The sequence below is a fragment of the Osmia lignaria genome, chromosome 14 (genome assembly GCF_051020975.1).
Source record: "Osmia lignaria lignaria isolate PbOS001 chromosome 14, iyOsmLign1, whole genome shotgun sequence".
In the NCBI taxonomy this organism is placed as follows: domain Eukaryota; kingdom Metazoa; phylum Arthropoda; class Insecta; order Hymenoptera; family Megachilidae; genus Osmia; species Osmia lignaria.
The window spans coordinates 4,127,983-4,152,071 of record NC_135045.1 but is presented as its reverse complement, the minus strand read 5'-3'; the positions used below and the strand labels follow the sequence as shown (position 1 = coordinate 4,152,071).

Genomic DNA, 24,089 nt, shown 5'->3' with positions numbered 1-24,089 from the left:
CTCCCCTGGACTCCGCCCATCTGGGCTTCTCTATCACACATTTTCTCTTCGTTAACACAGGAATTTTAATTGATTATCGTAATTAAGCTTTTCAGCGATCGTAGATAAAGTGGAAAAGATCGAAAATTCAGTGTATCAAAGATTTTTCATTGAATAGTGTTGCGCAATTGTTTTCCTCGTCGGGATTTCCCGACAAAAAGAAAAATCTCATCCTCTGCGAATAATTCTGTGTTATTCACCGTGTCAGCAATGACAAGGATACGTGTAGACGTGTACAAGTATTCTTGAAAGATTTTATCGAAAGTGCTCGATCGTAGGAGCTTTTGACTCGATGGTCTCTGATAGCTCTTTATATTTTTCATGCCTCACAAAGTATCTGTTACGTATAGATATACAGTCGATTGTTCTATGCATATATTTTTGACGACTACTTCAGTACGTAAATAATAGAAAAAAATCGCAGCGTTTCCACAAACCGTTTCCAATAGCAAATAGTTTTTCGATGGATGATCTATTTTCGCAAGATCGACCCTTCCACCCGAAAGATCCAGCCTATGGGGCATTGAACTTCGATATCGGAGCTTTAAACGAAACCCAGATAAAGAAATTGAATTTAAGAAAAGCCACTGAAAGGTACAACAATGACATTTATCTGAAAAAGCATCCAGAAATCAGAGGGTTGATCGCGATTTTACTTAGGTAATTTATTTCACTCGACCCCAATAAACACGTGCGCTATTAATTATGTATGCGTGTACTTGTTACATGTAAATTATCTTTGCTTTAAACTGAATTTTTGCAGACACGTGTTGCATGTACAACCTTCTATGGACGTTCACGAGACGATAGGTGAATTTTTTAATAGGCCGCGTGATCAAATACTGATGGATCTCTTAGAATATGGCTTTCGCACCGGACAAACGTTTAACATAAAAACTAGATTACCAGCATCGAGGAATATCGATCCACTAGATAATATCCAAATTTCGTGTCCGATTCGTTGTAACAAATAGTAGGGAAATATATATCCTTTTGACAGTGACCGATATCACCTCGGGTATATTTAAATTTATTTTATACTTTTTAAACGGAATTAATCGAGCCTTCCAAAACTGATCGCATTTTGTATGTACATATAAACGCACGCGAACCCGCAATGTACGTACTTCTGTCAGATTTCCGGTTATTTACGAAAGGAAGTTTACGATTGTTTGACCAGTTGCACCCACCGTTTCCGGTATCGCCACCGCATTCGTCCGTTATTGTCTATTCTCGTGTACCATCATCCCTGTTTTACCTTTATGTACGTATTACGACTAAACGTGTAACAATTACATTAAAGGTAAAAGTGTTAAGTAAATGTGATTTCTTATGATATCATTGAAATAAATAAGTGAAACAAAGGGTAAATAATAATTGTAAAATGGAAACGATCATTGTCCGTGTGATAGACGATAATTAAATGCAGCACGATATGAAATGATCGTTACATAGTACGATTAGTTGTGAATCATAATTAATAATCAACGTATAGACCCAACTATGACGACAGTGATAACACAACGACAGTGACATATTAATTAGAAGAGAATATAAGGGAATTTTAATAGCACATTGATTGTTTGGATGAATACCGTGACTTTAAGTCAGTCCAGCTTAAATAACCATGATAATTATTGTAAATAAAAATAAAGGAATAAAGAGAAAAAAAAATGTGATATAAATGTGTGCATAAAATAGAGAATCCTGGATCCTACATAGAGAGGATCGACGACTTGTGAGAACGGCATGAACGAAGCGCCGAAGCGAATCCGAGATTGAACGAGAATAGTCGAACATGGCCGAGGAGTCGCGTGCTGCTCCAAAAGAATTTCTCCATCCTCAGTCGTGACTCGGTCGTCGCGGTGAACGGATCGTTAACGAAGGGGTTGTGTTTGTGTGATATTTAATTTTCTGCATTCGACCGCGCTCGCATACACGCGCACACACACGCGTGCGCGCTCGCGCGCATAATCATTGTATATTCGAGAATCGACTTAATTCTTAGTAGAAAATGGCGGATACTATAAAGGGTGGAAATATTAGTCGTTCGGAGTGCCAGGGAACGACGCGCAGCTTGACAGTTGACCAAAACGAAACGGAACGATCGATTTTGGATGGAACGCCATTCTTCGAGAAAACGAGATCAATCGTCTGAATATAGGCGACTCCAAGGAACGTACGAAGATCAAACAAATGGATATAACGCGTATAGTATAAAACGCGTCGCGTGAGTGTTCTTAAATCGTACGTACAATTCGTCAGTGGCAATGAGGACGCGCTACTTGGATCGATGAAAAATGTTTGAATAGTTGTTTCGATTTTCGAACGAAGATGAAAGTGTAGCGGGAAGGAAGGCTCGATATCCGGCGAATCGGTGACACTTTTGTTTTCTTCTACGTGGGTTTACGCGTACGTGTGCACTGGTCCGTACCTGTGTGCGCTTTATTTTTAATACGTATATGAGGCTCTGCGTGTGGATGCGCGCGCGCGCGCGTGCGTGGTGCCGGACGATGTCAGAAGTTCGTCGTACGAATGCAAGCGTCACTTTTATTCGATAAGAATGGGATTGCTGGTGATTGACCGACGGTCAGTGCTTTAACGTTTCGCGCTACTTTATGCGAATGTACTTAGCCACATATACGCGAACTCTGACCAACACGTATACTCATGTATAATGTATACGTACCTTGTGTATGTACACACACACACACACACACATATACGTAGTTGCGTAGGTGTTTAGTGCGCGTGGGTGGGTATTGGGTATGACGTGGGTGTGGGTGTTTGTTCCTCGTACGTATGTACGTACGCGTATTTTGTGGCAACGTGTAATGGCATGGAAATGAGGCGCGCGCGAGTGTCATCCCGAAGAAAGATACGCCTCTCGCCTGGAAAGCTACTCTGTGCACGAAAACCGAAAGGAGAATCCTCCGGCGAGTGGTGGTCGTTATTACCGATTTAACCTCATCGACGTCGAGTGTGTGCATTTCTCCTGTATATATTTCATTCCTTCTTTATCCATATTTGGTGCGCGTTTGTAATTACCCGGTAATTTCGACAGCATGCTTTAACGCTGGCCCCCTTCCCCCCTCCCCAACGATCGAACGGGGTCTAGTGATTCGTGAGTGACACGAAGAAACTCCCAGCATCTTTCGGTATCGGAAAGAAAAATGCGCAACGGGTGGCTAAGGAACTTGTTCGCGACAGCAATTTTCGCCCTTATGGTTCACGGTAAGTTTTTCATTATTTTAATTATTATCCCTTTCTATTATTTTATTATCCTTATCTATTACAACGCTCTCTGTAATTGAAACACAACTATGCGATTTGAAATTCCCCATGCGTCGTTTTCTTTTACAAGAATTACCGACAGTCGGTGCCGCTTCTCTAGCGAACCAATATGAATTTAATTGAATATTTTTGTAGCCACCGATTGATATGTTGTTACATATATACACATGTTCGAAGTTTACTGAAAATGAGTTCAACCAGAGATATTTCTTCTTTTACGACGGCTCGTTCTCAGACACGAGATAACGAACGAGCCGAGGAACTGACAGAAATGGTAGAGTTACTTGGAGATAAATGTTTTGTTCGCGAGCTGAATTCGTTGAATCAGCCTTGTTAAAAACAACAACGGAGCGGAATCGCGGTCGAGTCACCTAAAATCCGTCGCTTTAGAAACGATTATTCCCGACCATTATCGATTACCACGTACACACCATTTCCGTATTGTAACATTTAGCAAACTATATCATTTGATCAATCATCGCGTAGAATCGATGGTTGATGCAGTAACGTGAAATTTGTCGTTTGTCGTCCTTCTCGAACTTGCATTCGACCTCTGGAAGGATTATACGTATACCCGTATATTGTTCCATTAACGGCGATCACGCAGGTAGAAGGTAGAGATTAGTCGGGTTGTTGTGATACGAAGAGATTGATTCGTTTCGAAGACATAATATGCAGGCTCCGTAACCTTGTATTTAGTCTCCTGCAAAGCGCGTGTAAGAAAAAGGAGTAGGACGATGTTTAAAAGATAATCTAGATGTTTAAGTAAAACACGTGGAATCGATTTACCGTAAGAATCTACGGCAGCACGAATCTGGTCAGCGATGTTTCTTAAACTGAATTTTAACGTACGTATTTTTCTGTTACAATTAACGGTAGAATGTAATGAAATTGAAATTTCCGAAGAATCGATTAGGTCGATAGAAATTTCCCGTTGATTGTATCCTAGCAAAAAGATACGCTAGGATGCTGGTTGGTCTATTTTTGTGGATGGAAAGTCTTACGAAGATGGCCGAGTTTAGCCGACGTTAAACGAAACTATTAGGTTATGTGCGATGCTGTGCAACGAACCGATGCAACGAGTTTACCGATGCATCTCGCATATGTATCTACTTACACACATATATACGTACAATTGCATTTTAATTGAATCACAATGCGTGCCATCGATTGCATTAAAATTATCCACATTTACGTCCATTTCCTGTTCCTCGTATTTATTCTATCGTGATTGCAGAAAGGTAAATTTTCGATATTTGATTTGAACAAAATGGACGCCCCGTGATGGAGGAGAATAAAAATTCATCGTAGTTTGAATTTCCAACGATCTGCCGTATATTCTCGGAAGTACGATAGCTTTATAAACCGCTTACCATAGAATACTATTGATAATTAATAACCCTGTAACGGTACTTAAAAATAGCTTGCGTTATAATTCCCGGTGTATCTTGGAACTGTATAAACCGACCGGCCGATTGTGCTACTTGCAGAAGAGAAAATGGACAGTTTAAAAGGATCTGATTTGATCTGATTTTTCATCGTCGATCGCTTCTCTCAACGATTAATTCAAAGGAAGAATCGGCTCGTTGATTTTTCTTGAACGTAATGAAGCCGTTATTTCTTTTTCGGTTGTTTTTTTGCTTCGCGAGTTGAGACGGCCGAACTCGGAAAGACTTCGAGTAGGGTGTGTCGGTGGAACCCTCTTGGAGGGTTCTCCGCGTCTTAGGTTTCCCTCGCGTCTCAAGGAATTCAATGGTTATTCCCGTTTCGTCTTCTACCTTCCCCTCTTACAAGAATATCCTTCTTAGGGATCGAAGGTAATGAAACAGTTTTTCTCTTTTTTCCCCCGCCCTGATCCCTTGTTCTCTCTCCGGCACGCAAGTTTTCCTTATACGTATATATACGCACGACGGGTTTCCTGCGTGCCCGATTATCGGCCCGTCCGACGCGTAAATTACGATAACTTTGAAATATTACGGATAAGTAAGAATAGTAATTTGCCGAACTGTACGAATGCTTTCAGAATAGAATGCTCCCTTTTTCCTTCTTTTCATCTCTCCCCCCTCTCTTTCTCTCTGCAAACGATATGGTTTTGGATGCACGCCAAATGCAGTTTGGTACTTGGTACTTTTTGAAGTGTCTTCTGTTCTTCTGCCTTCTTTTCTGACTTCATCGACTTCGCTGCTCTTTTTCAAACGTTCAACCCACCGTTCCATTTCTCTGCTCCATTTTCCACCGTTCGATATCGTTGTATCGGGAACAGAATCGTGTTTAATTAACTCGGTTATTTTTTTTTTTTTTTTTTCATCGATGGCTGTACGTTTCCCATGAATTATTCAACGAGGAGGGAATATTTTTAAAACAAGTTATAACCAGCTATATAATTGGATAGCGCGTGAATGTGTACACAGGTGTAGATAGATAGGGTGAAATGGAATAGTCGCCAAGGGATAAGATGGTCCGAGAGGGAAGAAAAAAAGGGAAACGTTTTAAAATGAAGAAAAAAACGGGAGACAGTAGCGATAGGAGCAGAAGATGGGAAAGTAAGGAGAGACAAGGGATTTATAGAAGAGGCGAAAAGAGAAAGATTGTGAAGATATAAGGAAACGGGAAGATTCGGCGGTGGCACAGCTGGTAGGAGGCAACGAAGCCGGCGAAAGCAGTAAAACTAACAGAGGCGAAGCAACAGCGGCAAATCAATACTCTGGTTGCAGTTGCGAAGTCATAAGCCAAGTCATCGTCTATCGGAGCATTCTCTTCTTTTAATCTCTCTGTATTTCCCTGGCACCGCCGCTGAAATTAGCCGGTCTATGCATTTTTCTTCATTCTAACCCACGGATAGAGAACCATAATTTTTGACGAGTTTGAATTTTAATTAAATTGGAATTAAAATTCTGAAATCCCCAAGTTGGTCGATTTCGACAGCAAGGCGAGGAGGAACAATTACCTGGAAATGGAACGGAATGAAAATGAAGAAGGAACGGAGTAGAATGGAAAGGCGAATGATAAAAATGCGATGATAAAGGAAGGAAGAAGATGGATGCGATAGGAATAGAAAAGGAATAAGAGTGACAGCCGGTTGGCAAGGCAGGTTGCTGAGATAGCTTGATTCGCAGAAGGTTAGAACTGAAATGAAACGAGATGCCTCGGGCCTACGGAGCGCAAGAACTGCGAGTTTGTTCGCGCGTGCTCACGACTCTGTTCAACAGCGAAATATGAAAACTCCGGAGGCGATTTTAATTTAGCCACAATGTCTATTGTTTCCGAGTGCTCGGGCGAGAGGACAAAAGAAAAATGTACAATTGTCTCTGTACATATACGTATCCGAGTGTTTGTGTTTGGACGTGCGTTAGTTTTCTATCGTCCAAACATACCTCCCTTTTCCATTTTTTAATTTACTATCGAAACCTTTTATCATTTTTCCTAGATCGATGTAAAATTTCCGTAAGATAGCTATACGTTATTGCACGATACCGATTTATTCGAGGAAGAAGACCGTACGTCGATCGGTGAAACGATCTCGCAGCCCGGAATTCGAGTAAACGTTGTTGCGGATGCAATACGTATCTCGGATGCCTCTGCATCGAACGTTTGCGTCTCCCGAGTAGGATTTGCAGACTGCGCGAAACGATCGTAGGCTACTCGCGGTCTATACGACGTATCTATACGTTCCAAGAATATTTCAGAATCCGTGGATCGGTATCGAGATAGCTGAAATAGCTTCGTTCGATTGCGGAAGCTAGTAACGTAAAGCTGGGATTGCTTTCTATCGTTCAATCAACGATTCGGAAGCTGCTCTTATTTACTATCACTTGCCTAGTATCCTAGAAACTTAAACCTTATTATTAGTTTTATTTTTCTCAACTACCTTCTACCTATGAATTTCGCTTGGTATGAGCCGTTTGAAATTGTTGTTTCAGGGCAGTTGAGATCACCGCGTATAACGGAACATCCTTCGGACATAATCGTGGCGAAGAACGAACCGGTAACGTTGAATTGCAAGGCAGAGGGTAAACCTCCGCCGGTGATCGAATGGTATAAGGACGGTGAGCTGGTACAAACGTCACCGGGAGATGCGAAATCTCATCGTGTTCTTCTGCCTACGGGATCCCTTTTCTTCTTAAGGGTAATGCACGGGAAAAAGGAGCAAGATGGCGGTGTTTACTGGTGCGTAGCGAAAAATCAAGCTGGCTCGGTTCCGAGTCGGAACGCTACCCTTACCGTAGCAGGTAAGTCCCATTTTTTTTTACTTCTCCCACAATTTCTACATTCCACGAACGAACTGAGAGTTAAATTTATACCGATCCTAATTTTAATTAATTGATTCACCCGTCGGAAAGTGGCTAATCCACCCCTGGGCGTATCTCGTCGTTTGCAATAACAGTTTCTTAAAATAATCGACGGTAACGCCGCGTGTACGTCCTTACGCGTGTACTTGTAATTTGCATAATGAACGCATCTATCCCGTATATCCGTGCGGTACGGCGCGGTGCGTCGCGACGCAGCGACCGAGGCAAATTGGGATAATTTTGATTTGTGCGAAACGGAGGAGGAACGAGTCGACTATGTTCGGACAAACGAAGAACGGAGCAGAGTTTGTTTAAGGCCGATCGATATTCTGGAAGAAGAAATGGGTAGGGGGTAGTTTGAAGAGAGAGGAGACGGGGAAACTCTTCTACATTCGAGTGTACACCCATCTCCCTTCTGATATGCCCCAATTGCCAAATCATCGTTCCTCGTCTTTCCTCGAAATCCGGTAAATTGCTTATCAGAATTCGAAATTATTTCATTTACTTTAGATCGAGGCGGCAACGGTTTTCTCGTTATCGTTGTTACGCGAACGTTTGCGGAATAGATACGAAGGTGTGTACATTTAGATACCATCGAAGAAGGTAATGCACGTTATTCCTGCAATTTTATCAATGATTTTATTTATATTTTCTTTTAATATTGGAATTTCTGGATGAAATATTGAATTATAATTTGCGTCAGGATCATCGATGCGAAGCTAAAGTCTATCGATCGCACTATTCTCATCGTTCGGTATACACACACGGTGAGAAGAACGAGAAGAATAAGAGTACGTACATTCCATGGAAAGAAGGAATACTTAGAGTTACTACGTTATCTCTCGGAGTCAGAGTACCGTTCTAATGATCGAAGCTACTTAGGTACAGAACAGTTGTATTTTTTCTTACAAAAGTCACTGATGCATCGAGAAATATCGTCTGACAATGACTAATCCTTCTCATTGTCAAACGCGCTTCGTGGTATCGTTGTACCAATTAAGTAATCGCAAATAGGGATTTAATTCGATGTATTATTTCACTTATCATCGTTTTTCTCTTAATCATTCGTGGCAATAAAAATTGCAAGAGGGAAACAAATTATTCGGTACAAAGAATAATGAAAATTAACTGGAAATGAAGGACAATTAAGAAACGATTGTAAATAAGGAAAAACGTTGATTTTCCATGGTTTATTAGCGAATTTGTAATGTGTGCGCGTGCGCTCGCGAGCTACCACGATCCTGGGTTAGGCAGAGGTGGCCGAGGGCGAAGGGGAACCTACCCCCCGCGCATGTTTCGCGTGTGTGCGCTGAGAAAGAGCGAGAGCAGAGAAGGGAGACGAAGGAGAAAAGAGAAGGAGAATAGAAATCGATACGGAGCTGTATCTACATCGAGCGTATGCTCCACCAACATGGTGCTGTGTGTTCCACCGTTCGATGTAGCATAGTTTTCCATGGGTTGTAACGCGAGCTAACGCGAATACACTCGAAGGTACTCTACGAGTACACGCGCGTCTCTCGTAAAAACGCGTTTTTAGATGAAAAAGGTCCATGCCCTTTACTTTCGTCGGACGCGTCGAAGCAAAGTCCCGATCGGAATGCCGATTGCTCGTTCCCTTTTGTACGACGCCTACCGACCACGCTAGATCCTAACTTTCCTCGAACGTTTCTTCTAAGCTCGCGTTTAAACGATAGAAAGGTCTTTCTTTTAACTTAGACGAATTGATCGCTGCTGACAATTAATTTTTAAAGACACCGTTTAAAAAAAAGAATTTCAAAAAAAAAACGTTCCCGCTAGTTGATATCGTCCGATTTGGTAGCGTTTGTCGTTCCCATCGCGATATTCGACGGCAAAGATGGCGATAGCAATGGCGGGTAGGCGCAAACGGCAGTTATGGCCGACGACTATGAATAAGGCTTTGTGCTACGAGCACGCCGTGTTCGGTCGACTTGCACCGAAATAAACTCGTTGAGAATGAAAAAACGAGAAAGACAAAGAAAAGATCGCGAAGAGAAGAAAGACGACAAGTAGGAGAAAACGCGAGGGTTTTCGGGTTAGGATAAGTGCGCCGAAAAACGGCGAGTTTGCGATTAAAAATAGGTGTTAAAGGACAGGGTAGTACTTTGTTTCTTCTAAGAAAAGGAATCATTCCGTATAATAGCGATCTCTATCGTATCGAAACCTTGAATCGATCCGGATAGGTTGGCTGAGAGCTTGACAAGATAAACTTGCGTTTCGAAGACGGTTCGATCGATCTAGCGATTCGATGCGATTCCAAGAGTCGCTCGGATACCGATTTCCTCCCCCTCTTCTCTACCTCTCTTTTCTTCGATTCTCGCCTCGACGAAATAACACCTATCCATCGTTTGCTTTCAACCCTCTTTCCCTATCCGGGGTGCCGGTTCGGGGTCCCTCGTTCGCTCCATCCACCGCGTATCGATTAGCCGGACGGCATAGTACCGTTGTGCCGTGCCAGGGTTACTTCGTTCGTGTGGCTTTTAGGGGAACAGAGAAGAAGAAAATGAGAGCCGGAGGGTTAGGCGAGCAACGGGAGTAAGAGAAAGAGATAGGGTGATATAGGGAAAGAAGGGTCAGCTAGAGAGAAAGAGAGGAGGTATCAGGGCTGCGAGGAGAAGGGTGTTACAGCTTTTAATCCCAATGGAGGAGGGCGCTCTATATCGACGGGATTCGTTGATACCAAGTGCCAACACGATAAACGTTTCCGGTTATTCGGACTTTGCAAAGTTGAAAAATCAACGAACGGCTAGGTAGTCGTATCTTGATTCGCATGTTCGTGTTTTCGTCCGGTTCTTTTTGATAAAACCTGCCGAAAGGAACGAACCTCGTAATCTGTTCCCCTATCTTTTACCACCGTCTATACATATTTGCTGAAATCTCAACCCATTAGAAATTCGATAAAAATGAACGCATTTTCCCCTCTCAGCAGGGAACAACTTCCGTTCCCATTCTCCCTTAGCTATTTTATTTGAAAAGAAGATGAATCGCAAGAAAATTTATCCTAATAATAAGAATATATCCTTCCGTGTAGGCATTAAATTAACTTGCACAGCACGCATTAACTGTCTTTTGTGTAACGTATGAAACGTATCCTTTGCGAAAGAATAATCCATTCATACAAACGTACAATTTTCGTTAAAGACACAGTTTAATATTCGAAACAGACGATTAAGATACGATAGAGGAAAAATTCCACTCCTCAGCCGTAGCCGTCCGAGGGATTATTAAACCGATACGTATTTCATATTTACATTGCAAATGTAAAGAAACTTGACAGATGTTTCGATATTTTTATACGATATTTATACCGCCTCCGCGATCGGTTAAAGCTCCTTTATTTCGGATCCTTGCTCCTTCCTGTAGATCCGTTCCTCCGTTTCATCCACTAGAGAGTAAATGCTATCGAAACAACGACTCCATTCAGTCCCGATGGTGTAGTAGGTATTTCCGGCGTGGACAGCTAAGTTTGCAAGACACGGTCCGAGGATTGCGGCGCATACAAACGTTTATCAAGAGACGCGATCTACGAGCAACGATAAACATCGGACAGCCGTTGTATAAGCGTTTGCTTTTATTTTTCACACTGGGTTGATTCTTTTCATATTTCGGTATGAAAATCGAGCCTTTTGTCGAATTACAACGGGTTTAATGGAGGAAATTGTTAAAAAGAACGCGATGGGTCGGATGTAGGTACAATTAATCCCGTCGATGTAAATATATCGTAGGAGTAGTAATCGTGCGTATTCTTTCGTTACCGTATGCATACGTGAATCCTGCTTCTGGACGGTACGCGATGTTCCATGTGATATATGTGCGTGAGTACGTCCAACTGCCACGCCTACCGACACTACGCTTTAATTGAGTAATCGAGTACACCCTCGCGACGTTGCGTCTCGCTCCGAATCGGCAGGAGAGTAGAGTCGCTTTCGACGATACCGCCCCTATCCTACTCGCGATATTATAATGAAAAACAGAGGAAAAAATTGAAAAATGATGTGAAGGGAAAAGGGATGGAAAAGTCGGAATTCAATTAGAGGTTACTTTAAGGTAGGAATATCAAGAGCGAAACGAAACGACGTCTGGTGTGAATTATATCGGTCGTCCGGTTTAAGGAAAGCAGGAACTGGATGTGACACGAGCCAGACAGAAACAATGCAATTTAAATGTTAAGCGAAACGGCTAGGGTAGTATCCTATAGGCCAGTTAGGTAGCATACGTAACGCATATTTTACCAAGACAGAGTGTGCGTGTTAACGGGATTTCGTGAATTCAAATGCGACAGTTAAATCGAATCTGCGATCGTATAAATGTACCTCTTGCCCTGTGTTTCCCTCTTCGACCTCATCCCCTAAACCATACATCCTATATCCACCGCGCAATTCTGTCTTCGTATAAATTGATGAGAGTTATTAACCAGGCAAATGCGAACAAATTGGAAGGGGATAGAAATAGAATAATTCACCTGTCTAGGTACTTTCTTTCGGGTAAAAGTTGAGATACGAAGAAAAGTTTGAGTGTCCAGCACCGATCGTCTATCGAATAGTAGTCGCGCGAAGGAAGGCACGAACGGTGCACACTCTCGTGTCTATTTATATCGAATCCGTGGGCATACCGGACCAGACTGGCGGCGGCGCGTCGTACCGTAGCGACTTTGCTGCTCCGACAATTCCTGCCGTCGAACCAACTTCTTCTTAGCCAGTTTAGAAGGTCTCGTTCGTGTCCAGGATAAGCTGTGAAACAGCTAACGTTAGAAGCATGGCGAAGAAAAAAAGGTAGAAAGTTCCTGTCCCTTTCTATCACCTTTCGTACGTATCGCGCAGGTAGAAGATATGGATGTTGGAATAAAAAGGTTGTCGAAAACCGCGAGAGAAATACGGGCAAAGTAGACGCGCGGCTACTTACGCCTACCTGTGTATGGATTCGCGATCGCGACTAGCCGTATACGGGTATACAGTATATACGGTCGCTCGCGGTGGTCACCTTTCGTGGCTCGGTTAAAACTCTCGGCAAGGCATCGGGGCAGCCGAGCGTGCAACATGTAACCATGCTAACGTACACCCATACGGAGATATCCCTCTGGCCATTTGCATTCAATGCGCTCTTACCTACCGAGAGACCCGACCAAACCAACGAACGAACGAATATCCCTTCTACGAAGGCAATGGCAGCGCTGCCATGCCGCTACCACTGCCACTGCTTCTCTTCGCCCTTTCTAACCGGTCCATGTACCATTGTGTTTATTTATATTCACTTTAATTATATCGAATATGGTATTGAAAACTTTGCCTCGAGAATTTCTCTGTCTTAACAGCCGCGCTCGTGCAGTTCTTCCCCTCTTTCTCTCTCCTTCATTTTGCACCGTGATATTGCATTATACGCGTACAACTTTCGATGTTAGATAAACAGGAATCGTTCGAGAGGTTCGATTAGTAAGACCGAGTTATGCTTGGAAAACTTGTCGAAAACGATCCATCGGTTTGGAGAAATGAAACGCGGTGGCAAATTGGTCTAGCTCGTCGACGCATCTCTGATCCATTTCGTTTTCGAAAAGAATATTCACAGGTTGTCGCGCTCGTTTTAAGTTCTCGTTAAGCAATAGTTCGATCCATCTAACGACGAGAGGTGGCTCGTTTTGAAGGACTGCTCGTCTGGTGCAGATGGTGGTACTACTCGCGCACGATCTAACAGGCACGGCCGTTTGTCTGCACCATACAGGCGCATAGTACGAAGGGAAACCGCGCGGCTGCTGCTCTCTCATTAGTTGGTTCCTGCGGCTCGCGAAAAAGCCTGAGGGGTCGTATGACCGGTAGGGGTGAGAATGGCAAAAAAGACGACAGGGGGCGAGACGGGGAGATCCAAGAACCCTCCAATTCTTTCGCTCCAGATCTAGCGTCCGTTAATTGGAGGTTGTTTGACTACGCACCAGCTTCACCCTCTGCCCCTATCCACCCCATTCCCTACCCGGATCCCCGCTTCTTTTTTCTCTTTTCTTCTCCCTTCATTTTTTCTTTTATTCATCTCCTTTCCCTCACGCGCCTCTTCCTATTCGCATGACCCAAGGTTTTTCAGGGCACAGCAATCGTCGCCCTGTTTGAATGGAAAAGACCGCGAAACCTACGAGTTCAGCATCGACTTTCAGATCTAATTGCGCACCGGTAGCGAGAAGAATTTATCGCGAGGAAAAGGCGTTAAACTAGGAACGATCGCGCGAATTGCGAGCTTAGGATCGCGATCCTTTGGATGGCGCTAACGATGAGCAAACAGAGCGGAACGAGTTGGCCGAGATACACCGACCACGTACCGCGTGCATGCATGCTGTGTGTGACTCACCGTTTCGACAGAGTTATCGAAACGGTCGAAAAGGGTGAGAAGCAGGATCGGTTTATCGGCACGATGTTTCTTCCTGTATTTACTATCCGCGATAATTAAACCAGTTTCGACCTCTAATTAAGCCATCTAAACTCTGCTAGCAAAGCGAATTTCTCCCAAAAAAAAAGAAGCACAAGAATTATTTAATCAACTGTAACCGAGTTTTCGTTCGTTTCGCAGTGTTGAGAGATGAATTTCGAGCGGAACCGCAAAACACTAGAGTCGCGGCCGGAGAAACCGCTTTGTTGGAGTGCGGACCACCCCGAGGGCATCCGGAACCAACGCTACACTGGAAAAAGAACGGTCACATGATTGATTTGGATGCTACCAAACGGTATTTCGCTCGGATTTTTCAGCCTGCAACGCAATCTGCTCCGGTCAAGGAAATTGATTATACCTTGCCTTTGTTATAGTATCACTTTGGTGGACGGAGGGAATTTGATGATCTCGGACGTGAGGCAAGCGGACCAAGGAAAGTATCAATGCGTTGCCGAGAACATGGTGGGCGTGAAGGAATCAGCGGTAGCTACGTTGACGGTTCACGGTAAGAATATCGTCGCGTCGCGTCGGGTATGCACTTTAAAACACCTAGCTAATATAATACTCTTATCTTTTCTTCGAATGTTTTCCTGTTAGTGAAGCCATACTTCTTATCGACTCCCACGAATCAAACGATCCTGGCCGATCAAACGGCTGAATTTGCCTGCCGCGTGGGCGGAGATCCAGCGCCCGAGATCCTCTGGCGTCGAAGCGACGGGAAAATGCCGATCGGACGGGCGCATATTCTCGACGATAAGAGCTTGCGAATCGAGAGGGTGACGTCGCAAGATCAGGGAACTTATATCTGCGATGCCGAAAATGGTGTCGGCGCGATATCGGCCAGCGCGACCCTGACGGTATACTGTGAGTGAAGACAAAGACGATCTTGTTATTTAAGAGGAGGGGGTGAAAAAGAGAAAGGAAAAAAAAAAACACGTGGAACTGCAAGTTGATAAAGTTTTCTTTTTATTCGCAGCGAGGCCCGTGTTCGCCAGTTTTCCGAAGGACGAAATAGTCAACGTAGGATCGAACGTTTCGTTCTCGTGCGCTGCGCGTGGCGCACCGGAACCCTCGATATTCTGGACTCGCGAAGGTTCGCAGGAATTAATGTTCCCCGGAAACGAGTACCAGGGCCGCTACAAAGTAACGGAGGACGGAAGTTTGCATATCAGAGCGGTCCTCGGGAAGGACGAGGGACACTACGTTTGCAGCGCGATCAGCCAGGCTGGCGCTAGCACGGCGACGGTTTTTCTTCAGGTTACGTCCGTCGAGGAAGCTCCACCGCCTATAATCGAGATCGGTGCGTCGAATCGAACGGTACCGCCGAACGGTGAAATTTCGATGCCCTGCCGCGCGTTCGGCCGACCTAGCCCTCGGATAAGATGGTACAAGGACGGTGAATTGCTTCGAACCGATACCGACGACCGATTAACCTTAGCGAGCAACGGAACTCTTACGATAAAGAACCTTCGATCGATCGACACCGGAATGTATAGTTGCGTCGCGTCCTCCGAGTCTGGGAACGCATCGTGGACGGCCAGTTTAACGGTTAGCTCGACGGTCAGCGATCAGGAGACCGCGGGCGTGGTGGTCGACGCGGTCGTGCCGGATCCATCGATGCTTCCCGCGAGTCCGAGCAAACCGAGGATAGTGAACACGACCAGTAACGCGGTTACGCTTATCTGGAGTCCTGGTCAGGACGGGGCTGGCAAGGTGATCGACTATACCGTCGAGTATTTCGCTACCAATCCAAAGACCGGTTGGATCGTCGCAGCGACCGGGATTACGGACGACATCTACACAGTAAGAACCGACCATCTGTCCCTACCACCATCGTTGGTATAAATTCTTCAAAATTCCTCGATCTTCTATCTATAGGTAACCAATTTGAAACCGGACACGAGCTACGTGTTCCTCGTCCGCGCTCGAAACAATCAAGGTCTTTCCCTTCCTGGTCCTCTATCGGACGTCGCGAGGACGACCAACCTCGATCAACCCGCGATCCCTCAAACCGAACTGATTCGAGCGAGGGATCGTTTGAATAGCGAGATTCTGTATTTGAAGGAGGTTCAACCTTTGACCAGTACCAGCGTTAAAATCATATGGGATGTAAGTATTATCGTCTCGATGTCGTTTGAATCGTCGACTCTCTATAATCTCTCGTTTTATCGATCACTTAGATTCTCGGTGCTGCCGACTTGGTCGAGGGTTTGTACATAAGGTACCGTCAAGTTTCCGAGAAGCCGGAATATCGAATGGTCACTGTAATGAACGCCGGAGCGACTAGTTACGTTTTGACCAATTTGAACAAGTACACGCGGTACGAGTTTTTTCTAGTTCCTTTTTACAAAACGATCGAAGGTAGACCGAGTAACGTGAAATTGGCGACCACATTGGAGGACGTCCCTTCCGGTGCACCTGAGAACGTTCACGTCGGAATGATAAATGTAACATCGGCGTTCGTTCGTTGGTCTCCGCCACCTAAAAACACGCAGAACGGACAATTGATAGGATATAAGGTAATAATTCCTCTACGTTCTACTTGATTTTATATTCTCTATCTTGTTTTCCTCGTTCGTCCCTTCCTTACTCTCTTTATCCGTTCGCCGTTCTGTGTTTTAGATTCAAATCAAGAGCAATAGTAGCAACAAAATTCTAGGTCAGATGTCTCTGAACGCATCGACCACTTCGGTAATCATTAACAGCTTAACGACCGGTGGTCTTTACACGGCACGCGTTGCCGGTTTGACCCGTGTCGGGCTTGGACCGTTTTCAAATCCAATCGTGCTGAACATGGATCCAGGGCAATTGACGCAACTACCGCCGCGGACCGATCCGAGCCAGAGGAGCGCTTCCGTCGTCAACGAAACGTGGTTCCTGATTCTAATGATAACCGTGGTGTTGACCGTAATCGCCGCGCTGCTGGGAGCCCTTTACGTTCGTCGGAGACAAACGATGAGCAAACAACTGGGACACTTGAACGTTCCCGTGGGCACGGCAAACGATATTTGTCAGCTGAACAAGGATACACTCTGGCTAGAGCGTGGTTGGAGACCGAGCAACACTCTTCAACCATCCTCCACCGACAAGGATTGCGAGACGAAGCTTTTAAACAATCAGAATCAGATCGGTTTACCGCCCGGGATCGTTGGAATGACCGGTTCGGAATACGCGGAAGTGAATCTAACGACGTTTTATAACACCAGGAAGCAGTTACAAGCACCACCGGAACCTTACGCGACAACCACGCTTTGCATGCCAACTCGTAGCCCGGATTCGATAGAAACCACCGGTCGAAAATCGAATTCGAGCGATTCTTGCCTGAAACCCGACTACTCGAGTTTGGATTCGAACCTGGATCGAAACAAATCCACGGTATCACCGAGCAGCGACAATGCCAGTAGCGTTTACAACGGGGACGATAATACGGAAGCTCAAAGGAGGCCTCATCATTACAGAATGCCGTTACCGAACGAATCTCAGCCTCTGAATTGGTGCGACATGCTGCCTCCTCCACCGGACCATCCGCCCTCGTTCGAAGGCTCCCTCGGATCTGGTAGAACCCATTCGCATTCTCTGTCGCTCTCGCAGCAACAGCAGCAGCAACCGCATCAATATCAGTATCACCATCATCACCAGATGCATCCGATGCAGCATCAGTATCAACATCAACACCATTACCAGCAACAACAACAGCAACAGCAGCAACAACAACAATATCAACATCAAGCCGCGTTTAGTCCTCACTTAGGGAAAAGAAGCATCGAAAGGCAAAACGATTTGGATCTGATGACCGGCTCGGGGTTAGCGTTAGGATTAGGTTTAAGTTTAAGTTCAAATTCCGGTTCTGGATCCGGATCTGGGTCTGGTTCGGGTTCGGCTTCCGGTTCGGGCGGTGGGTGCGGCGGTGGTAGCGGCGGATCAGGAGCTGCATCGAGGACCTCGCAAAGTCCACCGAGCCCGCCGATCAGAGTGACCAACAATCTGGAAAGTTCCGGTGCCGTTTGGAACGGTCCCGGTCAACAGTCGCAGTCGTTCGAAGGCTCCATGCCTCAAAGTAACGTTCATCATCAACAAGGCAGGTACACGAGTCTACCGCCGCAGACGAACGCGTCGGCACTGGCCGTCTTTCCCCAGGCATTCGATCGTTACGAGTACAAGAGCAACAACCAGGAACACGAATACGAGAGCGGTTCTCTGTTGTACGGTCAACGAAACGGTTCGCCGTTGGACGATTACGATTCCGCGTACAGTCGCGTGAACCGAACGGATACCCGGTCGCCGCAGTCGATCGGAAACGAGGAAATCTATCGGCGAAACGATCAGGACCCTTATCCTACTGACAACCTTTACCAACCGGAGAACGACGAGTGGGACAGAAAGTCTTGCGATTCGAACGCGCACTCGGACGTTTGTTGCTCTTGTTCCGAATCCAGTTGCCTGTACGGTAACGCTCTCGAGTACAACGATCAATTTGTTTCCTCCTCGACGAACTGTCTTCACGGTAAAACCGTCTCCCGGAGTAGAAGCGGAAGGAGTCCGCGAAGAAGAACCGCCAGGACTTGTTCGCCAACCTACAGTAGCGGTGACAGTAATTACTCTTGTATTCCTTCGAGGCAGTCTGGAAGCGTTAGCTCGCAAGAAAGATCAAGGCATAATCGTGCGAAAGGTAAGCATCATGTTTATTCTCCCTTAACGTTCCCTATTTAATACATATATTATTCTCTCTAGACAAAGTGCCTAGCTTCTCGAGAATCGCCGGCCACCCTCAGCATAGTTCCTCGGCTTCGAACACGGTCGGCAGTTCTGGAAGTCAAAGATACAACAAACTGAACAACGTTTTCGTAGGCAACAGCGGGAACGCCGGTAACCCGAATGCTCCTCCGGAGTGTAATCGATCGGTCGACCTTCGCGATGGCTAATGTTACAAGGAAGAGGCAAATTATCGCTGATTATCTGTCGCTTCGAAATCATTCACTTCGATCGCAACGAGCCAAGCCGTATGTCGCAGAAACATTCGCTAGGACTATCTTCTTGGTAACTCTAACGAATCATCCATCTTGTCCTCTTTAAACCTCTTCGATCATCTACCTGTTTTCACTTACCTGCAACCCTACATTTCTTCCTTCCACTTATCTTTACCCACTTTCGCGAACATAGCCGTTCGACGCACTCTTTCAATACTTCTGATATAATTGGTTGAGAAACCAAGTCGGCGGGGTTCTTCTTCCCGTTATCTGACATTTCGTTGTTTGCTCAATACTCCCACTGCCCCTCCTCTCTTACAAAATGGACGATGAACGATGAACGGGAAGTGAACTCGACGCGATGTAAAATAATCGCATAGATCCCGGGACGAGATGAGAGCGTATCGTACAAAATATATTTGTGGTTGGTCGTAAGCGGCAACTACTCTCGTGGTGGCATTTATTTTCTAGAGGTTTTAGATTTCCGCCAGGAAAAAAGTTTGCTGCAACCGTGTATAACGTTCCTAAACGTTGAGCAAACACTTCTTGAACATCGCCGACGAATATCCGCGAAACGATCGCCATTATTCTGAAAAGTGGGCTTTGAAACCGCGCACGGCTTTTTAAAAATGGCACCGTTTTGAACACTCGCGTGGCCTCAGCCTGGTACGTTTTTAAAGAATGCCCTACAGTGATCGTTAACGACTGAAAAACGTGACAAGTATTATCATATCGAACAATTTTCTACAAGTAGTCATAGCTGGTGATCTTTCGTCGCGAAACACCTCGACCTGTGGTTCGTTGATTTTCTCCAGGTAATTGGAACCGTTCGATCGGAAATGTTCTCGCAATTTTCCGAGAACAAGTTATCGTATCGATCGCGACCGTTTCGCTTGAAACTCGTCTCTAGGTGTGTTTAGAGAATATGCCGTGCTGTAATGGTGGGATATCGCTGTTACGTTGTTGATCGAGTGATCGCAACGCTGCGACGCTGTATAATAATCGCTCAAACTTCTTGTAATTAATTTAATGGTTTAAGAGTAATGGTAACGAAAAATGTATAAGGAGCAAGGGATAATCTGGCTGATCGATAGGGGTAGTTCGGTGAAATCGGAAGCGCGCGATATGAAAAATTTGGAGAACGTAAACACTGCCGGATTATATCAATTCTGTAATATTACCTACGTAGGAGAATGTATAGGCACGGAGCAATTTATAATGTACATTAACTACACGGAGTGGAAAATTTTGCGAGGGAAATTGACGAATCCGTATACTATGTATAGATGCAAGCATAATCCATCCAGAAAGTCGAGTAACAAAAGAAAAAAAAAAAAAGTATAATTGACTAAACGAAAGGAGGGTTCGTTTTCGTAGAGCGTTTAGATTGGAACTCGATTCGGGAAGCATAGCCACGTAGAAAGGTATATTTTAAAGTTAATTCACGGGAGAAACACGATAGCCCCGAATTATCCTCGCGTAGGTCTCTTTTAGACTGTACGCCGAGTTTGCCAAACTTCGTTGAGACAACTTGCATGGCACGAAAATGAATGCCGTTCTAGGCTCGTAGCTATTGTTCTTCGCTAGAACGGACGCCCCTCGAAATCTGTACATAAATTCGCACCCGATATTACTATCCGCAACACGGACAAAACGATCGATAGTAGTTACTTATACACTTACATACCGCGTATGTAGGTAACGGAAATAATAAAATTCGTTCGGGATATCGAGATCTCTACTTAAACTATATATTCACGAGAGAATCGCGAGAAAACGGTCTTTTACTTGTACGTTGAACCATCCTATCAATTTGCGAGAAAAAGGAAAAGTAATATTATTTTTATAGTTTCTCAAATTTGCAGAATTGTTACGATGGTTCGTACCGTTTGTATCATATTATGACTCGACTCGAACGAAAATAACGAGATTTATCTCTAGTATCCCATTTCTTTTTTTTCTAATTCTTTTTTTTTTTTTTTTTTTTTTTTTTTTTTTTTTTTTTTATCTAATCCTCACCACCTGCAACCTCGCTCTCAATCCCATCCGTTACCATCACCAACCATCGCCATTACGATTACCATTGCCATTACCATTACCATTAGCATTACCATTAACATTAGCGTTAGCATTAGCATTCGCATTCCTTCTCCCTGTCGCTCTCTTTTACCCCCCGTCAATGTCGTCCGTAATTTCAATTTGTTTCTGGCTAAATTGCTCCCGCGTTCATCCGCTTGTTCTTGCTCTCGCCGGGCGCGTACATTTACTCGACCGCCCGGCGAGAATTGAAACGGAACACGGAATCGGCCAACGAGATACATCGGTCGGTCGGTATATTCTTCCGTTTGCGAAATAACCAAATTAAACGTAATTCAGACTGATTTGTGTTCGTAGAAATAAATTCTTCGAAAAACTTCGTTCCCGAACAGAGGACGGTGAGTTTAACGAAGCTTTCCTAAGTGATTTCACGATCGCTGCCAATTGCTCTATAGCCTCGTATCGAGATGTTCGAACATCTTGCTGTTCGATAGAGAATGAAAGAAAGGAAGAAAGAAAGGGGGAAAAAAAAAAAAGTGAATTCAATTATCCGTATCGTAGGGATATTTTGTAGTCGCGCGCGCGCGTTACCGTGGCCCGTCATATCATTAAACTTTCCGATCGAAAGATCCGCGCTAATTAAACGTTCCAAACCCACGCGAATTACGCGACGATTCGATACCTTCGAATTTTTCATTGCATCTCTATTTTTTTTTTTTTAGCTTATTTAAGTCTACATCTAAATGCGAAGGCTGACAAAGTGATTTAGCTTAAATCTTCTTTACAATTTTGTAAATAAAGCGCATTTAAATACGCGAATCGCTCGTTCGTAAGCGTTTTCGTAGGCAATAACTTATTTATTACGAGACAAGCACAAATGGTTGTCCAATTTGAACATATTATCGGAAACAGACGAACCGAATGAAACATTGGTTGATGCAAATTAATAATATACGCATTACAGGCGGACATGCGCGCACAACTGTAGATAATTAAAAAGTAACGATTAATATTGTCAAGTAATACGTATACATATAAGACGATATACGAAGACGTTACGTAATATGCGAGTAACGATTATTAATAAAAAAACTATTAAAAAATATAAAAAAAAGAAAAAAAAAACAGAGAAAAAGTGACGTTAAAAATTTCGAGCATTTTATACCAATTTCACCGCCCTAATTTCCGTTGATCGATCGAAAGAAAGTTGGATACTACTTTCTCCTATTCCACCTCCCTCTCTTTTTATTTGAACGTCGTTGGTAATTAAACAAGGTAGGTGGAAAAGAAAATGGAATGATAATCTTTCAACGCCCCGGTGAGAAATTGTATTATTTTATTGCAACCGAAAGCAACAACTTGACAATTATTTACAGTTTCGCCCGTGTACGAACGTTCATTTTATATGTATTCCCTCCCTGTAATGTAACGGAAACGTAAGAAATATGGAAACGAGACAAAAATTGGCTTATATTTATAGTATAATTGACATTAGCCGCAACCGCCTTTGCCGCAGCAGCTCCGTTTCGGAGGTCGGTATCCTCTAGAATTGTCGCCCATTAGTGGATTATAATCTGAAAAGATTTCAAACGATACAGTAACGCGATCGTTACGTTTCCAAATTCAACGTTTCACCATTTCTTTTTCGTATATTTACCTCCTCTCAATGATTTCGATTTCTTTTGTACAAACGTAGATTCATCGCTAGCACTTCCTAGCCGATAACCAGTCGAACTGCTGTCGATCAACCTCGATGCTTCCTTCCTTATTTCCTTCTGTAAAATAATCTCCATTATTATTTATTTTTCAACAGATTCAATGTAAAGATGCTCTATTATACTTGGCAATGGAAACATTTTTACAATTGCTGCTTAAAACAGTATCATAAAGGTACGATTCACCTCTCTTTCTTCTTCCTTCGATTGCACACATTTTTGATAATACTTTTCTTGCATTCTTTGCCGGGAAGCTTCTAAAGCTGATAGTCTATCTTGCAATAGATCTGGATCTAGAAATAAAGACAATAAGCAAATACTCATTCTATTGTAATGTTCTAATCGATCGCTTACTTTTATGGAATTTTGCAGCATAATCCTCCTCGTCTTTCCTCAACTTCCATCTTGTATACCTTTCCCGAATATATGGAGAGGCGTACCAACAACAGATGGCCAGTGCAAGAATATACCATCCCATAGATGCGACTGCAGTCCACACTATCAATTTCCAAAGTAAGATCAAAATATGCTATACCAAATTTATCAAAGAAAATCAAAGTTTCAAAGTAATTTTTCAATTAGTGTATCAGAGTACTAAAGAACGTTCGCTTACAATTTGATTCATCTTCGGAACATGTTTAGTTTACAAGTCCAGAATTTTACCTTTCAATTAACGTCATTAGTGACGTTGGTAAAATGAACATATACATGTAAATAATCATGTTTAGTAATGAATCTTAAGTTTTGAGAAATAAAACGTACGCATCAATACTAGAATGTTACGTGCATAGTCTCAAACATAAGATTTGTCAAAATAATGCAACAGCTTCATAAACGTTCTAACGGTATTCATAATTTTTTTGCTTAGGTTATACGTTTTACATATACGCTTGATATACGTACTCGTTCTGAAATAAGATACTTGATACTGCCCCTCTGGATAATCCATCTTCTGATTTCCTGGGAGAATTTAAAATTTTAAAAAGTGATAATCATCCAAACGTCTGCGTGTGTATATAGGTATTCGAAATGATTCAATGAAAGTCGCGCTTGTATCGATTTTGTTCACTGAAGTTTAGAACACGTCAGCACCATCTATAATCTTGATTCATTAAAATTGAATTCTAATCAAATGAAAGAAGTAGAATTTTTCTTTATTTTATTTCAAGAAAGTACCTGTCACACGCACAAAACTCGTGTCAAATCCGTTAAATCAATTATACGGATATGGGAAGAAATTAAATTAGCTAATATATTTAAGAAAGGTAACGAATACCGTTATTTTACCAGTATCTCTTTTTGCTATTTCATCATTGATCAGG

General features: G+C 43.6%; 3 protein-coding genes across 5 annotated transcripts; 2 read left to right on the top strand and 1 right to left on the bottom strand.

Annotated features, from left to right (window-relative positions):
* The first annotated feature begins 384 nt into the window (after positions 1 to 384).
* On the top strand, positions 385 to 2,760 carry LOC117607450 (uncharacterized). The gene is made up of 2 exons (XM_034331156.2): positions 385 to 699; positions 803 to 2,760. Exons 1-2 carry the CDS (start codon positions 503 to 505, stop codon positions 1,011 to 1,013), a joined length of 408 nt encoding a protein of 135 aa, XP_034187047.1. The 5' UTR covers positions 385 to 502; the 3' UTR covers positions 1,014 to 2,760.
* On the top strand, positions 1,886 to 21,009 carry LOC117607427 (roundabout homolog 2). Of its 3 annotated transcripts, XM_034331099.2 has the most exons (11): positions 1,886 to 3,019; positions 3,104 to 3,273; positions 7,254 to 7,562; positions 14,190 to 14,343; positions 14,423 to 14,553; positions 14,646 to 14,912; positions 15,025 to 15,851; positions 15,927 to 16,157; positions 16,229 to 16,567; positions 16,671 to 18,717; positions 18,780 to 21,009. In XM_034331099.2, the coding sequence occupies exons 2-11, from the start codon at positions 3,213 to 3,215 to the stop codon at positions 18,968 to 18,970; spliced, it is 4,557 nt and encodes a 1,518-aa protein (XP_034186990.1). In that variant the 5' UTR covers positions 1,886 to 3,019; positions 3,104 to 3,212; the 3' UTR covers positions 18,971 to 21,009. The 3 variants fall into 3 exon arrangements, with proteins under 3 accessions (XP_034186990.1, XP_034186991.1, XP_076548367.1); XM_034331100.2 differs by lacking the exon at positions 7,254 to 7,562 and having other exon boundaries at positions 1,886 to 3,273; XM_076692252.1 differs by lacking the exons at positions 1,886 to 3,019; positions 3,104 to 3,273; positions 7,254 to 7,562; positions 14,190 to 14,343 and having other exon boundaries at positions 14,426 to 14,553; positions 14,651 to 14,912.
* On the bottom strand, positions 20,964 to 23,811 carry LOC117607449 (uncharacterized). The gene is made up of 5 exons (XM_034331155.2): positions 23,671 to 23,811; positions 23,122 to 23,265; positions 22,954 to 23,060; positions 22,710 to 22,827; positions 20,964 to 22,626 (listed from the first exon to the last, which is right to left on the bottom strand). Exons 1-5 carry the CDS (start codon positions 23,714 to 23,716, stop codon positions 22,544 to 22,546), a joined length of 498 nt encoding a protein of 165 aa, XP_034187046.1. The 5' UTR covers positions 23,717 to 23,811; the 3' UTR covers positions 20,964 to 22,543.
* Positions 23,812 to 24,089: the final 278 nt, after the last annotated feature.